This window comes from Hyla sarda, unplaced genomic scaffold (genome assembly GCF_029499605.1).
Source record: "Hyla sarda isolate aHylSar1 unplaced genomic scaffold, aHylSar1.hap1 scaffold_69, whole genome shotgun sequence".
NCBI lineage: Eukaryota > Metazoa > Chordata > Amphibia > Anura > Hylidae > Hyla > Hyla sarda.
Window position 1 is genome coordinate 421153 of NW_026610707.1, and position 22384 is coordinate 443536.

General features: G+C 43.1%; 1 protein-coding gene across 2 annotated transcripts in view; it reads left to right on the forward strand.

Moving 5' to 3' along the window:
- TRIM66 (tripartite motif containing 66) overlaps window positions 1-22384 on the forward strand; it is a 46160-nt gene that overhangs the window by 15524 nt on the left and 8252 nt on the right. Inside the window, exons 9-17 of one of the 2 annotated variants that reach the window (XM_056554369.1) lie at window positions 1234-1401; window positions 2571-2837; window positions 3729-3966; window positions 8650-8698; window positions 10054-10228; window positions 10580-10938; window positions 11289-11424; window positions 13635-13709; window positions 21752-21904. In XM_056554369.1, the coding sequence (XP_056410344.1) occupies window positions 1234-1401; window positions 2571-2837; window positions 3729-3966; window positions 8650-8698; window positions 10054-10228; window positions 10580-10938; window positions 11289-11424; window positions 13635-13709; window positions 21752-21904 (1620 nt within the window). The remainder of the gene's footprint in view (window positions 1-1233; window positions 1402-2570; window positions 2838-3728; window positions 3967-8649; window positions 8699-10053; window positions 10229-10579; window positions 10939-11288; window positions 11425-13634; window positions 13710-21751; window positions 21905-22384) is intronic. The other variant, XM_056554370.1, reaches the window with a different exon arrangement.

Genomic DNA, 22384 nt, shown 5'->3' on the forward strand with positions numbered 1-22384 from the left:
GTGCCTAGTTTCCTCCACACATGATGCTGCCCCCACCATGATCACTGTAGGGATGGTATTGGGCAGGTGATGGGCAGTACCTGGTTTCCTCCACACATGATGCTGCCCCCACCATGATCACTGTAGGGATGGTATTGGGCAGGTGATGGGCAGTGCCTGGTTTCCTCCACACATGATGCTGCCCCCACCATGATCACTGTAGGGATGGTATTGGGCAGGTGATGGGCAGTACCTGGTTTCCCCCAGACATGATGCTCCCCCCCCCCCCACCCCCACCATGATCACTGTAGAGATGGTATTGGGCAGGTGATGGGCAGTGCCTGGTTTCCTCCACACATGATGCTGCCCCCACCATGATCACTGTAGGGATGGTATTGGGCAGGTGATGGGCAGTGCCTGGTTTCCTCCACACATGATGCTGCCCCCACCATGATCACTGTAGGGATGGTATTGGGCATTACTTAGTCCGGTGGGACCGCAGCTCTAGGAAGAGTCCTGGTTGTTCCTTCTTCTTCCAGGTAAGAGTTATGGAGGCCGCTGAGCTCTTGGGAGCTTTCAGTGCAGCAGAAATGTGTTTGTCCGTTCTCCAGCTCTGGCCTCCATACAATCCGGTCTCTGAGCTCTACAAACATTTCTTTCCTACTCATGGTGTTTACTCTGATATACATTGTCAGCTGTGAGATCTTATATAGACAGGACTGTGTCTGAGCTCTATAGGCAGTTCCTTCCTACTCATGGTGTTTTCTCTGATATACATTGTCAACTGTGAGATCTTGTATAGACAGGACTGTGTCTGAGCTCTACAGACCGTTCTTTCCACCTCATGGTTTGGTGTTTGCTCTGATATACATTGTCAGCTGTGAGATTTTATATAGACAGGGCTGTGTCTGAGCTCTACAGACCGTTCTTTCCACCTCATGGTTTGGTGTTTGCTCTGATATACATTGTCAGCTGTGAGATTTTATATAGACAGGGCTGTGTCTGAGCTCTACAGGCAGTTATTTCCCCTCATGGTTTGGTGTTTGCTCTGATATACATTATCAGATGTGAGATCCTATATTATCACAGGCCATAGTAAAGGGTATGAATACTTATGTCCATGAGATCCCTGGTGGTCCTGGGTGGCGATACCTCCTGTATATAAGATGGCGGTCCCTCGGATCACCACACGCTTTGTTGTTATTGTCCAGTCCCGGTGTCTTTATGGCCCACTATGTGGTTCTGTGCCCTCAGGTCTGCGAGGAGCCCATCTCCCCCGGGGGCCACACTGTTGACTTGTCCCCGGTGGCCGCTCACTCTCCTGGGATCCCCCAGTCACAGTCTATTGCTGATGAGATCATTGCGGCAGTGGAGAGCGACGCGTGCCGGAGGAACCAGCTCTCTGCAAACCCTGCACGGAAGGTGAGTGCAACCTCCAAGCCATCACAACCGTCACAGGGAGGGACATTACCTCTGCTTGCTGTCAGTACATCCAGAGGTTAAAAACCTGTGCTGAGGGTTCGTTACAATTGTATCCAGTCTAGACTACAACTCCCATCATGCACTTCCCATCAGCGCATACTTTAGTACATGTATTGTGCAGGGGGACACTTGCCCGACCCTTCTCTCCTCTGACATCCGGAGTCAACAGAGAGTCAATAGCCATCGTACACATAGATCAGTGTTTTCCAGCCTCTTACTGATTCTGCGTTATCTGCTGCCCAGTATGTGAAACATGATCCCCCCAGAGACAGGTGAAGAACAAGTGATATGTGACGTCCAAGGCTACTGAAATTGGAAAGGTAGATAATTATATGATCAGAGCAGTGTTTACCAACTAGGGTGCCTCCAGCTGTTTCAAAACTACAACTCCCAGCATGTACTTCCCATCACTGCATGCTTTAGCACATGTATTCTGCAGGAGGACACTTGCCCGACCCTTCTATCCTCTGACATCCAGAATCAACAGAGAGTCAAGAGGCCATCGTACATATAGATCAGTGTTTCCCCAACCAGTGTGCCTCCAGATGTTGCAAAACTACAACTCCCAGCATGCCCAGACAGCCTATACTCATACATGTATTCTGCAGGGGGACACTTGCCCAACGCTTCTCTTCTCTGACGTCCAGAGTCAACAGAGAGTCAAGAGGCCATCGTATACATAGAACAATGTTTTCCAGCCTCTTACTGATTCTGCGTTATCTGCTGCCCAGTATGTGAAACATGATCCCCCCAGAGACAGGTGAAGAGCAAGTGATATGTGACGTCCTAGACTACAGAAAGTGGAAAGGTAGATGATTACATGATCAGATCAATGTCTCCCAACTTGGGTGCCTCCAGCTGTTGCAAAACTACTACTCCCAGCATGCCGGGGCAGCCAACGGCAGTTTTAGTTTTGCAACAAATGGTTGGGAAACACTGGGTAAAGGGATCGTTCACGCTGCCAGTGTGCACCAACCCTGATCTGGACTGGATACAGTTGAAACAAACCCTCAGCTGTGACAAGTATAAAGCCTCATGTATACAATATATGTAGCACAATGTATAGATCACATGTCTGAACGCCGCTGTCACTTTTTATACTCTCGCAGCGTTCAGCCTCTGAAAGTTTCTCGAATTCTCCAGAACCAGAGTTATCGTCCCCCAGGCTGTCCCGTTCCGTGGACCCCCAAATGCAAGGGGTGCCCTGCCAGTTCTTCAGCCAGCCCCCGCCGGAGCGGTGTTACAGCGCCGAAGGAGAGACGGAGAGGATGGCTGCCTATGGCGCTGTAGAAGCAGCTGTCGCTGAGGAGATGCACTTAGAGCCCAACAATCACCTAGCAACAGGGGGCGCTCTCCTGGGAAACGCAATATGTAAGGTATGATTTACTGCCCCCCCTGGGAGGAGTGAGGCACAAACACTGCAGAACCTCAGGGAGCGCGAGGCTTCTCATCAGTGTGTAACCAGGGAGCGCGAGACAACAGCCGGTGATACATTGTATTCTATTATACTGCAAATGTATCAACTGATTAAGGATCCGAACCACATGACCAAGAAGATCCCCTAAAATATACCCCAAGTGTCAGCGTGTCATTATCCTGTACCCCAAGTGTTGGCGTGTCACTATCCTGTACCCCAAGTGTCAGCGTGTCACTATCCTGTACCCCAAGTGTCAGCATCCTGTACCCCAAGTGTTATCATCCTGTACCCCGAGTGTTATCATCCTGTACCCCGAGTGTTATATCCAGTACCCCAAGTGTTATCATCCAGTATCCCGAGTGTTATCATCCTGTACCCCGAGTGTTATTATCCTGTACCCCGAGTGTTATCATCCTGTACCCCGAGTGTTATTATCCTGTACCCCGAGTGTCATCATCCTGTACCCCGAGTGTTATTATCCTGTACCCCGAGTGTTATTATCCTGTACCCCGAGTGTCATCATGCTGCACCCCAAGTGTCATCATGCTGCACCCCAAGTGTCATCATGCTGCACCCCAAGTGTCATCATCCTGTACCCCAAGTGTCATCATCCTGTACCCCAAGTGTAATCATCCTGCACCCCAAGTGTCATCATACTGTACCCCCAGAGTGTTTTCATCCATGTACCCCGAGTGTCATTGCACCATGAGTCTTCTCTCTGGGGGCTCCAGTCCCCCCCAGAAGTGTTTTATATTGTGAGGTCTATTGTGTACAGTGCTGCAGTATATGTTGGCGCTATATAACCAACATATAGAAACTTAGAAAGTTTTATTGTGAAATGTTTCTGCAGATAGAAAATGAGAATTTCAGCTGCAGTGGTCCCCCGCCCCCACCACCGCCGCCACCGCTACCACCTGACAGCACTGTGGGGAGCGCACTGGGGGACATGGTGCTGCCGCTGGACAATATGTTTGAGGAGCCAATAAATCTCTGCATTAAGAAGAACTTCCCTCCCGATCCATCCACAGCCCCCCGGAGAGACCCCGCACCCCCCCAGAGCGTCATCAAGGAAATAAAGAACGAGACAGGTACCGGAAACTGTAATATTATACGTAATAAAGAGTCTTATAATAGATCAGATATAATATAATAGATCAAAGATAATAGATCAGATATAATATAATAGATCAGATATAATATAATAGATCAAATATAACAGATCAGATACAATATAACAGATCAGATATAATATAATAGATCAAAGATAATAGATCAGATATAATATAATAGATCAAAGATAACAGATCAGATATAATATAACAGATCAGATATAATATAATAGATCAAATATAACAGATCAGATACAATATAACAGATCAGATATAATATAACAGATCAGATATAATATAATAGATCAGATATAATATAACAGATCAGATACAATATAACAGATCAGATATAATATAATAGATCAAATATAACAGATCAGATATAATATAATAGATCAGATATAATATAATAGATCAAATATAACAGATCAGATATAATATAACAGATCAGATATAATATAATAGATCAGATATAATATAATAGATCAAATATAACAGATCAGATATAATATAACAGATCAGATATAATATAATAGATCAGATATAATATAATAGATCAGATATAATATAATAGATCAAAGATAATAGATCAGATATAATATAATAGATCAAAGATAATAGATCAGATATAATATAATAGATCAAAGATAACAGATCAGATATAATATAACAGATCAGATATAATATAATAGATCAAATATAACAGATCAGATACAATATAACAGATCAGATATAATATAACAGATCAGATATAATATAATAGATCAGATATAATATAACAGATCAGATACAATATAACAGATCAGATATAATATAATAGATCAAATATAACAGATCAGATATAATATAATAGATCAGATATAATATAATAGATCAAATATAACAGATCAGATATAATATAACAGATCAGATATAATATAATAGATCAGATATAATATAATAGATCAAATATAACAGATCAGATATAATATAACAGATCAGATATAATATAATAGATCAGATATAATATAATAGATCAGATATAATATAACAGATCAGATATAATATAACAGATCAGATATAATATAATAGATCAGATACAATATAATAGATCAGATATAATATAACAGATCAGATATAATATAACAGATCAGATATAATATAATAGATCAGATATAATATAACAGATCAGATACAATATAACAGATCAGATACAATATAATAGATAAGATATAATATAATAGATCAGATACAATATAATAGATCAGATATAATATAATAGATCAAATATAACAGATCAGATATAATATAATAGATCAGATATAATATAATAGATCAAATATAACAGATCAGATATAATATAACAGATCAGATGTAATATAACAGATCAGATATAATATAATAGATCAGATATAATATAATAGATCAAAGATAATAGATCAGATATAATATAATAGATCAAATATAACAGATCAGATATAATATAACAGATCAGATGTAATATAACAGATCAGATATAATATAATAGATCAGATATAATATAATAGATCAAAGATAATAGATCAGATATAATATAACAGATCAGATACAATATAATAGATCAGATACAATATAACAGATCAGATATAATATAACAGATCAGATATAATATAACAGATCAGATGTAATATAACAGATCAGATATAATATAATAGATCAGATATAATATAATAGATCAGATATAATATAACAGATCAGATATAATATAACAGATCAGATATAATATAATAGATCAGATACAATATAATAGATCAGATATAATATAACAGATCAGATATAATATAATAGATCAGATATAATATAACAGATCAGATATAACATAACAGATCAGATACAATATAATAGATCAGATACAATATAATAGATCAGATACAATATAATAGATCAGATATAATATAATAGATCAGATACAATATAATAGATCAGATATAATATAACAGATCAGATATAATATAATAGATCAGATACAATATAATAGATCAGATATAATATAACAGATCAGATACAATATAACAGATCAGATACAATATAACAGATCAGATACAATATAATAGATCAGATATAGTATAATAGATTAGATATAATATAACAGATCAGATACAATATAATAGAGCAGATACAATATAATAGATCAGATATAATATAATAGATCAGATATAATATAATAGATTAGATACAATATAATAGATCAGATATAGTATAATAGATTAGATATAATATAACAGATCAGATACAATATAATAGAGCAGATACAATATAATAGATCAGATACAATATAATAGATCAGATATAATATAATAGATCAGATACAATATAATAGATCAGATATAATATAACAGATCAGATATAATATAATAGATCAGATATAATATAATAGATCAGATACAATATAATAGATCAGATACAATATAACAGATCAGATACAATATAACAGATCAGATACAATATAACAGATCAGATACAATATAATAGATCAGATACAATATAATAGATCAGATACAATATAACAGATCAGATATAATATAACAGATCAGATACAATATAACAGATCAGATACAATATAATAGATCAGATACAATATAATAGATCAGATACAATATAACAGATCAGATACAATATAACAGATCAGATACAATATAACAGATCAGATACAATATAACAGATCAGATACAATATAACAGATCAGATACAATATAACAGATCAGATACAATATAACAGATCAGATATAATATAACAGATCAGATACAATATAATAGATCAGATATAATATAACAGATCAGATATAATATAATAGATCAGATACAATATAATAGATCAGATACAATATAACAGATCAGATACAATATAACAGATCAGATACAATATAACAGATCAGATACAATATAACAGATCAGATACAATATAATAGATCAGATACAATATAACAGATCAGATACAATATAACAGATCAGATACAATATAACAGATCAGATACAATATAACAGATCAGATACAATATAATAGATCAGATACAATATAATAGATCAGATACAATATAACAGATCAGATACAATATAACAGATCAGATACAATATAACAGATCAGATACAATATAACAGATCAGATACAATATAACAGATCAGATACAATATAATAGATCAGATACAATATAATAGATCAGATATAATATAACAGATCAGATACAATATAATAGATCAGATATAATATAACAGATCAGATACAATATAATAGATCAGATATAATAATACAGATCAGATACAATATAATAGATCAGATATAATATAACAGATCAGATACAATATAACAGATCAGATATAATATAATAGATCAGATACAATATAATAGATCAGATATAATATAACAGATCAGATACAATATAATAGATCAGATACAATATAATAGATCAGATACAATATAATAGATCAGATATAATATAATAGATCAGATACAATATAACAGATCAGATACAATATAACAGATCAGATTTAATATAATAGATCAGATACAATATAATAGATCAGATACAATATAATAGATCAGATATAATATAATAGATCAGATACAATATAACAGATCAGATACAATATAACAGATCAGATATAATATAATAGATCAGATACAATATAATAGATCAGATACAATATAACAGATCAGATATAATATAATAGATCAGATACAATATAATAGATCAGATACAATATAATAGATCAGATATAATATAACAGATCAGATACAATATAATAGATCAGATACAGTATAATAGATCAGATATAATATAATAGATCAGATACAATATAATAGATCAGATATAATATAATAGATCAGATACAATATAATAGATCAGATATAATATAACAGATCAGATACAATATAATAGATCAGATACAATATAATAGATCAGATATAATATAATAGATCAGATACAATATAATAGATCAGATATAATATAACAGATCAGATACAATATAATAGATCAGACATAATATAATAGATCAGATATAATATAATAGATCAGATACAATATAATAGATCAGATACAATATAATAGATCAGATACAATATAATAGATCAGATACAATATAATAGATCAGATATAATATAATAGATCAGATATAATATAATAGATCAGATACAATATAACAGATCAGATACAATATAATAGATCAGATATAATATAACAGATCAGATACAATATAATAGATCAGATATAATATAACAGATCAGATACAATATAATAGATCAGATACAATATAATAGATCAGATATAATATAACAGATCAGATACAATATAATAGATCAGATACAATATAATAGATCAGATATAATATAATAGATCAGATACAATATAATAGATCAGATATAATATAACAGATCAGATACAATATAATAGATCAGACATAATATAATAGATCAGATATAATATAATAGATCAGATACAATATAATAGATCAGATACAATATAATAGATCAGATACAATATAATAGATCAGATATAATATAATAGATCAGATATAATATAATAGATCAGATATAATAGATCAGATATAATAGATCAGATATAATATAATAGATCAGATACAATATAGTAGATCAGATACAATATAATAGATCAGATACAATATAACAATGTGTAATCTTTACAGATACAGAGAATCGCTTCCAGAAGGAGAAACAACAGGACAACACGAGCAGGTAACACAGGACACTGATCCTGATGTAACTCTGGATCAGTACAGGATATATACACGATATAATGTACAGATCTATATATACATGTGTATGTTTTGTGTCAGCTATTTGTTAATTGTTGTGTTGTTATATCTATATGATATCACTCAGGATACATATAGAAATGTAAACAATTGATTGGAGGCCATGATTACCCTTTTTGGCCTCTGTTAGGTGACCGGGGTCTGTGGTCATGTCTGTTGTATGTTTTTTGGGGGTTTCCTGACATATACATTAATGTGGTGTGAATAGGGCCTCTAGAGCTGATATAATCTCCCCCATAGTTCTGGGGATCGCTCCTGCGCTGTTACCAAGGTCACAACATGAGATTAGTGACGGGCGGCGCAGGATCAGCACGGAGGATCAGAACAACAAGCACCAAAAGTCCTTCCTAATCTCATGGTGCGGCGTTCAAAGTCAGACGGCGCAGGTGGTGACCTTCCCTGCGGGGACACTGATCGGGGTCACAACCTTCTCTACATCACCTGATCCTGGTTCTGTGAATGCAGCCGGCAGCGTAAAGGACGAGGATTTTCTTCTGATCTTTATATCTGATGAACAGTTTAAAGGGGTGCTCCGCCCCTAGACATCTTATCCCCTATCCAAAGGATAGTCCCGCGGGACCCCCGGGATCAGACGTCTAATCCCCTATCCTTTGGATTGGGGATAAGATGTCCAAGGGCGGAGTACCCCTTTAAGGTTGTGGAGGCTTCACAAACTATAATAATCGTCTTATAATCCTCGGAGAAGGTTGTTGCTGTTTTAATATTTGTAAGGCTGCATTCACATCGCGTTTTTACAATACGGATCCAGTATCTGTACAAAAAACTTATGTCTTCAAACCGGACCGAAATACAGTTTGAAAACAGATGTCCGTTTGCATAAGTTTTAATACGTTTTCTTGGAAAAAACGGATACGGTTTTATGTTTGTCAACATTTTAAATAAAGTTATTTTTTTATTGAATTTCCCCAAAAAATTCTAAAAAATAAATATATAAATAAATAAAATGAAAAACAGTATTGTGCAAACTGGATGTAACCGTACGCACATACGGTTTAATACGGTTACCATAGAACTCCATTTTAATATAAACGGATACAGGTTGGATACGGTTTGGTGTACCGTTAAAAAACGTATAAACCCGTAAATGATGCAAAACGTACACAGCCTGACGCTACAGTTTACAATGAAATGTCTATATAAACGGTTTGCAACACGGTTCGATACGGTTTTTTCAATTAAACCAGATACGGCAACCATATTGCAAAAACTAAATGTGAATGCGGCCTAAGAAGAAAATATTTTGTAATGTTTTAGGTCAGAACCAAAAGAAACCAAGATCCCGTACGTGCGCCTGGAGCGTCTGAAGATCTACCCCCCGCCCTCCGGGGAGCTCCCCGTCTTTAAGGTGCAGCCGCAGACCAAGGACGAGGACGGATCTCTGCGCCTGCTGGTTAAATATGGCGCCCGATATAAAAGCATGTCCATAAAGGTATGTCAGTACCTGTGTCCTACATCACACCCAGAGCTGCACTCACTATTCTGCTGGTAGCTGACATCCTGTGATCTGCTGGACTCTGATTTGTGGCATTGTATCTGCTTCATCCCCCAAAGAGGAACAAGTTCTGGAGGATAAGACATGATGTAACAGCAGAATAGTGAGTGCAGCTCTGGAGGATAAGACATGATGTAACAGCAGAATAGTGAGTGCAGCTCTGGAGGATAAGACATGATGTAACAGCAGAATAGTGAGTGCAGCTCTGGAGGATAAGACATGATGTAACAGCAGAATAGTGAGTGCAGCTCTGGAGGCCGTAGTGTTTGATCTGATCCTTATTTGCAGGTGAATGCAGACAATTCGTCCTCCTCCGCAGAGATCTCCCCGCACCCTACAATCCCGTATGGCTCTGACCACGTCCCGCCGGCCGCTGCCCATCCCGTCCCTGCGCCGCCGCCTCATCCTTTCCCTCGGATCCAGTCCTACACGGGGGGATCTCAGGAGATCAAACACATAGTGGAGCCGGAGCCTGAGCCCCCCCAAGAGTGCAAAATGAGCTCCGCGCCCCCCAAAAAAACGGATCACATCGAGAACGAGGATTTCTGCGCCGTGTGTCTGAACGGCGGCGAGATGCTCTGCTGCGACACCTGCCCGAAGGTTTACCACTTGTCCTGCCACGTGCCGGCCCTCCTCAGCTTCCCGGGGTATGTATACGTTATAATGGGGTCCCCATAACAGTGCTGAGGAATTTATTAACCCAATAAAGACTTCTCTAATAGATTCTAGTAGTGTTTTCCAACCAGGGTGCCTCCAGCTGTTGCAAAACTACAACTTCCAGCATGCCCTGACAGCCTTTGGCTGTCTGGGCATGCTGGGAGTTGTAGTTTTGAAACAGCTGGAGGCACCTAGATTAGGAAACACTGGACTTTAGTGAGGAAAAGCTATCTGCTGCCCCCTGCTGACCAGACACAGGTCTGCACCACGTACTGGGATTGTGTCCTAGGGGGCGCTATTGTCTGGCCTGTTGTGTAATAACCTGATGTGTTTGTTCCAGCGGTGAATGGGTGTGTACGCTGTGCAGGAACCTGAACAAGCCAGAAGTGGAGTACGACTGCGACAATACGCGATACAGCCGCGAGAACAAGATCGAAGAGGGAATGTTACCGCATCTGGACGCCGTGGACGAGAGGGTGAGCGACAGGGGGTACATGTGTGATACTGTGTGCTGAGTATGTGTATCTAATCCTATCATGTGTGATACTGTGTGCTGAGTATGTGTATCTAATCCTATCATGTGATACTGTGTGCTGAGTATGTGTATCTAATCCTATCATGTGTGATACTGTGTGCTGAGTATGTGTATCTAATCCTATCATGTGATACTGTGTGCTGAGTATGTGTATCTAATCCTATCATGTGTGATACTGTGTGCTGAGTATGTGTATCTAATCCTATCATGTGTGATACTGTGTGCTGAGTATGTGTATCTAATCCTATCATGTGATACTATGTGCTGAGTATGTGTATCTAATCCTATCCTGTGATACTGTGTGCTGAGTATGTGTATCTAATCCTATCATGTGTGATACTGTGTGCTGAGTATGTGTATCTAATCCTATCATGTGTGATACTGTGTGCTGAGTATGTGTATCTAATCCTATCATGTGATACTGTGTGCTGAGTATGTGTATCTAATCCTATCATGTGATACTGTGTGCTGAGTATGTGTATCTAATCCTATCATGTGTGATACTGTGTGCTGAGTATGTGTATCTAATCCTATCATGTGTGATACTGTGTGCTGAGTATGTGTATCTAATCCTATCATGTGATACTGTGTGCTGAGTATGTGTATCTAATCCTATCATGTGTGATACTGTGTGCTGAGTATGTGTATCTAATCCTATCATGTGATACTGTGTGCTGAGTATGTGTATCTAATCCTATCCTGTGATACTGTGTGCTGAGTATGTGTATCTAATCCTATCCTGTGATACTGTGTGCTGAGTATGTGTATCTAAACCTACCATGTGTGATACTGTGTGCTGAGTATGTGTATCTAATCCTATCATGTGATACTGTGTGCTGAGTATGTGTATCTAAACCTATCCTGTGATACTGTGTGCTGAGTATGTGTATCTAATCCTATCATGTGATACTGTGTGCTGAGTATGTGTATCTAATCCTATCATGTGTGATACTGTGTGCTGAGTATGTGTATCTAATCCTATCATGTGTGATACTGTGTGCGGAGTATGTGTATCTAATCCTATCATGTGTGATACTGTGTGCTGAGTATGTGTATCTAATACTATCATGTGTGATACTGTGTGCTGAGTATGTGTATCTAAACCTATCCTGTGATACTGTGTGCCGAGTATGTGTATCTAATCCTATCATGTGATACTGTGTGCTGAGTATGTGTATCTAATCCTATCATGGGATACTGTGTGCTGAGTATGTGTATCTAATCCTATCATGGGATACTGTGTGCTGAGTATGTGTATCTAAACCTATCATGTGTGATACTCTGTGCTGAGTATGTGTATCTAATCCTATCATGTGATGCCATGGGCTGAGTATGTGTATCTAATCCTATCATGTGTGATACTGTGGGCTGTACTGTGGGCTGAGTATGTGTATCTAATCCTATCATGTGATACTGTGTGCTGAGTATGTGTATCTAATCCTATCATGTGATACTGTGTGCTGAGTGTGTATCTAAACCTATCATGTGTGATACTCTGTGCTGAGTATGTGTATCTAATCCTATCATGTGATGCCATGTGCTGAGTATGTGTATCTAAACCTATCATGTGATACTGTGTGCCGAGTATGTGTATCTAATCCTATCATGTGATACTGTGTGCTGAGTATGTGTATTTAATCCTATAATGTGATACTGTGTGCTTAGTATGTGTATCTAATCTTATCATGTGATACTGTGTGCTGAGTATGTGTATCTAAACCTACCATGTGTGATAGTGTCTGCTAAATGTGTATCTAAACCTATCATGTGTGATACTGTCTTCTGAGTATGTATTTAAGCCTATCATGTGTGATACTATGTGCCGAGTATGTGTATCTAAACCTATCATGTGTGATACTGTGTGCTGAGCAGTGTATCTAATCCTATCATGTGATACTGTGTGCTGAGCTGTGTATCTAATCCTATCATGTGTGATAACGTCTGCTGAGCTGTGTATCTAATCCTATCGTGTGATAACGTCTGCTGAGCTGTGTATCTAATCCTATCATGTGTGATACTTTGTGCTGAGCTGTGTATCTAAATCTACCATGTGTGATTCCAAGAGCTGAGCTTCTGTATCTAATCTTAGCTTGTGATACAGTCTGTGATACATTGTAGCACAGTATTATAACGAGTTGTTTCCCTCCTCAGAGGTGTGAGAAGCTGGTGCTGTCCTTGTACTGTAATAGTCTCAGCGTCCCCTTCCAGGAACCGGTCAGCCCCGTAGTAAGTATCAGTCCCAGCACAGTCCTAGGGGGGCGCTCTAACATGGAGCACTCCCTTTCCTGCACAGAACAGTGGGGGATGGGGGGTGGTCTTACATAATCTCTCCTGGGACCCCTCTATTAGTCACTAACAGCTCCTTATGTTACATGGTGTATTCCAGTCTATACTGCAGTCTGCATTCATCCTCCTTATTCCTCTGTTCTGCTGTGAGCCCTCCTTATTCCTCTGTGCTGCTGTGAGCCCTCCTTATTCCTCTGTTCTGCTGTGACCCCCTCCTTATTCCTCTGTTCTGCTGTGAGCCCTCCTTATTCCTCTGTTCTGCTGTGAGCCCTCCTTATTCCTCTGTGCTGCTGTGAGCCCTCCTTATTCCTCTGTTCTGCTGTGACTCCTCCTTATTCCTCTGTGCTGCTGTGGCCCCTCCTTATTCCTCTGTTCTGCTGTGAGCCCTCCTTATTCCTCTGTTCTGCTGTGACTCCTCCTTATTCCTCTGTGCTGCTGTGGCCCCTCCTTATTCCTCTGTTCTGCTGTGAGCCCTCCTTATTCCTCTGTTCTGCTGTGACCCCTCCTTATTCCTCTGTTCTGCTGAGACTCCTCCTTATTCCTCTGTGCTGCTGTGGCCCCTCCTTATTCCTCTGTTCTGCTGTGAGCCCTCCTTATTCCTCTGTTCTGCTGTGACTCCTCCTTATTCCTCTGTGCTGCTGTGAGCCCTCCTTATTCCTCTGTGCTGCTGTGACCCCTCCTTATTCCTCTGTTCTGCTGAGACTCCTCCTTATTCCTCTGTGCTGCTGTGAGCCCTCCTTATTCCTCTGTGCTGCTGTGACCCCTCCTTATTCCTCTGTTCTGCTGTGACCCCTCCTTATTCCTCTGTGCTGCTGTGACTCCTCCTTATTCCTCTGTGCTGCTGTGACCCCTCCTTATTCCTCTGTTCTGCTGTGACCCCTCCTTATTCCTCTGTGCTGCTGTGACCCCTCCTTATTCCTCTGTTCTGCTGTGACACCTCCTTATTCCTCTGTGCTGCTGTGACCCCCTCCTTATTCCTCTGTGCTGCTGTGACTCCTCCTTATTCCTCTGTTCTGCTGAGACTCCTCCTTATTCCTCTGTTCTGCTGTGACCCCTTATTCCTCTGTTCTGCTGTGACTCCTCCTTATTCCTCTGTGCTGCTGTGACCCCTCCTTATTCCTCTGTTCTGCTGAGACTCCTCCTTATTCCTCTGTGCTGCTGTGACCCCTCCTTATTCCTCTGTTCTGCTGTGACACCTCCTTATTCCTCTGTGCTGCTGTGACCCCTCCTTATTCCTCTGTTCTGCTGTGACCCCCTCCTTATTCCTCTGTTCTGCTGTGACCCCTTATTCCTCTGTTCTGCTGTGACCCCTCCTTATTACTCTGTTCTGCTGTGACTCCTCCTTATTCCTCTGTGCTGCTGTGACCCCTCCTTATTCCTCTGTTCTTCTGTGACCCCCTCCTTATTCCTCTGTTCTGCTGTGACCCCTCCTTATTCCTCTGTGCTGCTGTGAGCCCTCCTTATTCCTCTGTTCTGCTGTGACTCCTCCTTATTCCTCTGTGCTGCTGTGGCCCCTCATTATTCCTCTGTTCTGCTGTGACTCCTCCTTATTCCTCTGTGCTGCTGTGAGCCCTCCTTATTCCTCTGTGCTGCTGTGACCCCTCCTTATTCCTCTGTTCTGCTGAGACTCCTCCTTATTCCTCTGTTCTGCTGTGAGCCCTCCTTATTCCTCTGTTCTGCTGTGACTCCTCCTTATTCCTCTGTGCTGCTGTGTGCCCTCCTTATTCCTCTGTACTGCTGTGACCCCTCCTTATTCCTCTGTTCTGCTGAGACTCCTCCTTATTCCTCTGTGCTGCTGTGGCCCCTCCTTATTCCTCTGTTCTGCTGTGAGCCCTCCTTATTCCTCTGTTCTGCTGTGACTCCTCCTTATTCCTCTGTGCTGCTGTGAGCCCTCCTTATTCCTCTGTGCTGCTGTGACCCCTCCTTATTCCTCTGTTCTGCTGAGACTCCTCCTTATTCCTCTGTGCTGCTGTGAGCCCTCCTTATTCCTCTGTGCTGCTGTGACCCCTCCTTATTCCTCTGTTCTGCTGTGACCCCTCCTTATTCCTCTGTGCTGCTGTGACTCCTCCTTATTCCTCTGTGCTGCTGTGACCCCTCCTTATTCCTCTGTTCTGCTGTGACCCCTCCTTATTCCTCTGTGCTGCTGTGACCCCTCCTTATTCCTCTGTTCTGCTGTGACACCTCCTTATTCCTCTGTGCTGCTGTGACCCCCTCCTTATTCCTCTGTGCTGCTGTGACTCCTCCTTATTCCTCTGTTCTGCTGAGACTCCTCCTTATTCCTCTGTTCTGCTGTGACCCCTTATTCCTCTGTTCTGCTGTGACTCCTCCTTATTCCTCTGTGCTGCTGTGACCCCTCCTTATTCCTCTGTTCTGCTGAGACTCCTCCTTATTCCTCTGTGCTGCTGTGACCCCTCCTTATTCCTCTGTTCTGCTGTGACACCTCCTTATTCCTCTGTGCTGCTGTGACCCCTCCTTATTCCTCTGTTCTGCTGTGACCCCCTCCTTATTCCTCTGTTCTGCTGTGACCCCTTATTCCTCTGTTCTGCTGTGACCCCTCCTTATTACTCTGTTCTGCTGTGACTCCTCCTTATTCCTCTGTGCTGCTGTGACCCCTCCTTATTCCTCTGTTCTTCTGTGACCCCCTCCTTATTCCTCTGTTCTGCTGTGACCCCTCCTTATTCCTCTGTGCTGCTGTGAGCCCTCCTTATTCCTCTGTTCTGCTGTGACTCCTCCTTATTCCTCTGTGCTGCTGTGGCCCCTCATTATTCCTCTGTTCTGCTGTGACTCCTCCTTATTCCTCTGTGCTGCTGTGAGCCCTCCTTATTCCTCTGTGCTGCTGTGACCCCTCCTTATTCCTCTGTTCTGCTGAGACTCCTCCTTATTCCTCTGTTCTGCTGTGAGCCCTCCTTATTCCTCTGTTCTGCTGTGACTCCTCCTTATTCCTCTGTGCTGCTGTGTGCCCTCCTTATTCCTCTGTACTGCTGTGACCCCTCCTTATTCCTCTGTTCTGCTGAGACTCCTCCTTATTCCTCTGTGCTGCTGTGAGCCCTCCTTATTCCTCTGTGCTGCTGTGACCCCTCCTTATTCCTCTGTTCTGCTGTGACCCCTCCTTATTCCTCTGTGCTGCTGTGACCCCTCCTTATTCCTCTGTGCTGCTGTGACTCCTCCTTATTCCTCTGTGCTGCTGTGACCCCTCCTTATTCCTCTGTTCTGCTGTGACACCTCCTTATTCCTCTGTTCTGCTGTGACCCCTCCTTATTCCTCTGTGCTGCTGTGACTCCTCCTTATTCCTCTGTGCTGCTGTGACCCCTCCTTATTCCTCTGTTCTGCTGTGACACCTCCTTATTCCTCTGTTCTGCTGTGACCCCTCCTTATTCCTCTGTGCTGCTGTGACCCCTCCTTATTCCTCTGTTCTGCTGTGACACCTCCTTATTCCTCTGTGCTGCTGTGAGCCCTCCTTATTCCTCTGTTCTGCTGAGACTCCTCCTTATTCCTCTGTTCTGCTGTGACCCCTTATTCCTCTGTTCTGCTGTGACTCCTCCTTATTCCTCTGTACTGCTGTGACCCCTCCTTATTCCTCTGTTCTGCTGAGACTCCTCCTTATTCCTCTGTTCTGCTGTGACCCCTCCTTATTACTCTGTTCTGCTGTGACTCCTCCTTATTCCTCTGTGCTGCTGTGACCCCTCCTTATTCCTCTGTTCTGCTGTGACTCCTCCTTATTCCTCTGTTCTGCTGTGACCCCTTATTCCTCTGTTCTGCTGTGACCCCTCCTTATTCCTCTGTGCTGCTGTGACCCCTCCTTATTCCTCTGTTCTGCTGAGACTCCTCCTTATTCCTCTGTTCTGCTGTGACCCCTTATTCCTCTGTTCTGCTGTGACTCCTCCTTATTCCTCTGTGCTGCTGTGTGTGACCCCTCCTTATTCCTCTGTTCTGCTGAGACTCCTCCTTATTCCTCTGTTCTGCTGTGACCCCTCCTTATTACTCTGTTCTGCTGTGACTCCTCCTTATTCCTCTGTGCTGCTGTGACCCCTCCTTATTCCTCTGTTCTGCTGTGACTCCTCCTTATTCCTCTGTTCTGCTGTGACCCCTCCTTATTCCTCCCGTTCTGCTGTGAGCCCTCCTTATTCCTCTGTGCTGCTGTGAGCCCTCCTTATTCCTCTGTTCTGCTGTGACTCCTCCTTATTCCTCTGTGCTGCTGTGGCCCCTCCTTATTCCTCTGTTCTGCTGTGACTCCTCCTTATTCCTCTGTGCTGCTGTGAGCCCTCCTTATTCCTCTGTGCTGCTGTGACCCCTCCTTATTCCTCTGTTCTGCTGAGACTCCTCCTTATTCCTCTGTGCTGCTGTGAGCCCTCCTTATTCCTCTGTGCTGCTGTGACCCCTCCTTATTCCTCTGTTCTGCTGTGACCCCTCCTTATTCCTCTGTGCTGCTGTGACTCCTCTTTATTCCTCTGTGCTGCTGTGACCCCTCCTTATTCCTCTGTTCTGCTGTGACACCTCCTTATTCCTCTGTGCTGCTGTGACCCCTCCTTATTCCTCTGTGCTGCTGTGACCCCTCCTTATTCCTCTGTGCTGCTGTGAGCCCTCCTTATTCCTCTGTGCTGCTGTGACCCCTCCTTATTCCTCTGTTCTGCTGAGACTCCTCCTTATTCCTCTGTTCTGCTGTGACCCCTTATTCCTCTGTTCTGCTGTGACTCCTCCTTATTCCTCTGTGCTGCTGTGACCCCTCCTTATTCCTCTGTTCTGCTGAGACTCCTCCTTATTCCTCTGTTCTGCTGTGACCCCTCCTTATTACTCTGTTCTGCTGTGACCCCTCCTTATTACTCTGTTCTGCTGTGACTCCTCCTTATTCCTCTGTGCTGCTGTGACCCCCTCCTTATTCCTCTGTTCTGCTGTGACTCCTCCTTATTCCTCTGTTCTGCTGTGACTCCTCCTTATTCCTCTGTGCTGCTGTGACTCCTCCTTATTCCTCTGTTCTGCTGAGACTCCTCCTTATTCCTCTGTTCTGCTGTGACCCCTTATTCCTCTGTTCTGCTGTGACTCCTCCTTATTCCTCTGTGCTGCTGTGACCCCTCCTTATTCCTCTGTTCTGCTGTGACACCTCCTTATTCCTCTGTGCTGCTGTGACCCCTCCTTATTCCTCTGTTCTGCTGTGACACCTCCTTATTCCTCTGTGCTGCTGTGACCCCTCCTTATTCCTCTGTTCTGCTGAGACTCCTCCTTATTCCTCTGTTCTGCTGTGACCCCTTATTCCTCTGTTCTGCTGTGACTCCTCCTTATTCCTCTGTGCTGCTGTGACCCCTCCTTATTCCTCTGTTCTGCTGAGACTCCTCCTTATTCCTCTGTTCTGCTGTGACCCCTCCTTATTACTCTGTTCTACTGTGACTCCTCCTTATTCCTCTGTGCTGCTGTGACCCCTCCTTATTCCTCTGTTCTGCTGTGACTCCTCCTTATTCCTCTGTTCTGCTGTGACTCCTCCTTATTCCTCTGTGCAGCTGTGAGCCCTCCTTATTCCTCTGTGCTGCTGTGACCCCTCCTTATTCCTCTGTGCTGCTGAGACTCCTCCTTATTCCTCTGTGCTGCTGTGAGCCCTCCTTATTCCTCTGTGCTGCTGTGACCCCTCCTTATTCCTCTGTTCTGCTGTGACCCCCTCCTTATTCCTCTGTTCTGCTGTGACCCCCTCCTTATTCCTCTGTGCTGCTGTTAGCCCTCCTTATTCCTCTGTGCTGCTGTGACCCCTTATTCCTCTGTTCTGCTGTGACCCCTCCTTATTCCTCTGTGCTGCTGTGAGCCCTCCTTATTCCTCTGTGCTGCTGTGAGCCCTCCTTATTCCTCTGTGCTGCTGTGACCCCTCCTTATTCCTCTGTTCTGCTGTGACCCCTCCTTATTCCTCTGTGCTGCTGAGACTCCTCCTTATTCCTCTGTGCTGCTGTGAGCCCTCCTTATTCCTCTGTTCTACTGAGACCCCTCCTTATTCCTCTGTGCTGCTGTGACTCCTCCTTATTCCTCTGTGCTGCTGTGACTCCTCCTTATTCCTCTGTTCTGCTTTGACCCCTCCTTATTCCTCTGTGCTGCTGTGAGCCCTCCTTATTCCTCTGTCCTGCTGTGACCCCCTCCTTATTCCTCTGTGCTGCTGTGACTCCTCCTTATTCCTCTGTGCTGCTGTGACTCCTCCTTATTCCTCTGTGCTGCTGTGAGCCCTCCTTATTCCTCTGTGCTGCTGTGACCCCTCCTTATTCCTCTGTTCTGCTGTGACCCCCTCCTTATTCCTCTGTGCTGCTGTGAGCCCTCCTTATTCCTCTGTTCTTCTGTGACCCCTCCTTATTCCTCTGTGCTGCTGTGACTCCTCCTTATTCCTCTGTGCTGCTGTGAGCCCTCCTTATTCCTCTGTTCTGCTGTGACCCCTCCTTATTCCTCTGTGCTGCTGTGACTCCTCCTTATTCCTCTGTTCTGCTGTGACCCCTCCTTATTCCTCTGTTCTGCTGTGACTCCTCCTTATTCCTCTGTTCTGCTGTGACCCCCTCCTTATTCCTCTGTGCTGCTGTGACTCCTCCTTATTCCTCTGTTCTTCTGTGACCCCTCCTTATTCCTCTGTGCTGCTGTGACCCCCTCCTTATTCCTCTGTGCTGCTGTGAGCCCTCCTTATTCCTCTGTTCTTCTGTGACCCCTCCTTATTCCTCTGTTCTGCTGTGACCCCCTCCTTATTCCTCTGTGCTGCTGTGAGCCCTCCTTATTCCTCTGTTCTTCTGTGACCCCCTCCTTATTCCTCTGTTCTTCTGTGACCCCCTCCTTATTCCTCTGTTCTTCTGTGACCCCCTCCTTATTCCTCTGTTCTTCTGTGACCCCCTCCTTATTCCTCTGTGCTGCTGTGAGCCCTCCTTATTCCTATGTGCTGCTGTGAGCCCTCCTTATTCCTCTGTTCTGCTGTGACCCCTCCTTATTCCTCTGTGCTGCTGTGACTCCTCCTTATTCCTCTGTTCTGCTGTGACCCCCTCCTTATTCCTCTGTGCTGCTGTGACTCCTCCTTATTCCTCTGTGCTGCTGTGACCCCCTCCTTATTCCTCTGTTCTGCTGTGAGCCCTCCTTATTCCTCTGTTCTGCTGTGAGCCCTCCTTATTCCTATGTTCTGCTGTGACCCCTTCTTATTCCTATGTTCTGCTGTGAGCCCTCCTTATTCCTCTGTTCTGCTGTGACCCCCTCCTTATTCTTCTGTTCTGCTGTGAGCCCTCCTTATTCCTCTGTTCTGCTGTGACCCCTCCTTATTCCTATGTTCTGCTGTGACCCCTCCTTATTCCTCTGTTCTGCTGTGACCCCCTCCTTATTCTTCTGTTCTGCTGTGAGCCCTCCTTATTCCTCTGTTCTGCTGTGACCCCTCCTTATTCCTATGTTCTGCTGTGACCCCTCCTTATTCCTCTGTGCTGCTGTGACCCCCTCCTTATTCCTATGTTCTGCTGTGACCCCCTCCTTATTCCTATGTTCTGCTGTGACCCCTCCTTATTCCTCTGTGCTGCTGTGACCCCTCCTTATTCCTCTGTTCTGCTGTGACTCCTCCTTATTCCTCTGTTCTGCTGTGACTCCTCCTTATTACTCTGTTCTGCTGTGACCCCTCCTTATTCCTATGTTCTGCTGTGAGCCCTCCTTATTCCTCTGTTCTGCTGTGACCCCCTCCTTATTCCTCTGTGCTGCTGTGAGCCCTCCTTATTCCTCTGTTCTGCTGTGACCCCTCCTTATTCCTATGTTCTGCTGTGAGCCCTCCTTATTCCTCTGTTCTGCTGTGAGCCCTCCTTATTCCTCTGTTCTGCTGTGAGCCCTCCTTATTCCTCTGTTCTGCTGTGACTCCTCCTTATTCCTCTGTTCTGCTGTGACCCCCTCCTTATTCCTCTGTTCTGCTGTGCCCCCCCCCCCCCCAGATATGTGAGACACCCGCCTGGATCCTTCTGCTCCTCTAATGGTTGTGTTTGTTATATGCACGTCTTTTAATGAAGGCACGTCACTATTACCAGATTATAAAGAGGCCCATGGACCTGTCAATCATCCGGAAGAAGCTTCAGAAGCGCCACATCCCTCATTACTCCGCCCCCGAGGAGCTGGTGTCTGACATAAGGCTCATGTTCTGGAACTGTGCCAAGTTTAATTATGTAAGTAGAGGTGGTCTGGTGCCCGGAATGGGGTGAGATCCTGTGGGGACAACATTCCAGGCTGTAAGATTAAAGGGGGTGTCAGGATTTATGAAAATAAAGGGGATGTCCTAATATTCATTGTGATGTCCATTGTACAGATCATGATTTACCAACATAGTATGGCGCCACCTGTTGTTTACAGACTATAGCACCGTGCACATCCACCTGATGGGCTGAGTGCTGGAGGACACACATGCTCAGTCACTGTCCCCATCCACCTGATGGGCTGAGTGCTGGAGGACACACATGCTCAGTCACTGTCCTCCTCCACCTGATGAGCTGAGTGCTGGAGGACACACATGCTCAGTCACTGTCCCCATCCACCTGATGGGCTGAGTGCTGGAGGACACACATGCTCAGTCACTCTCCTCCTCTACCTGATGAGCTGAGTGCTGGAGGACACACATGCTCAGTCACTGTCCTCCACCACCTGATGGG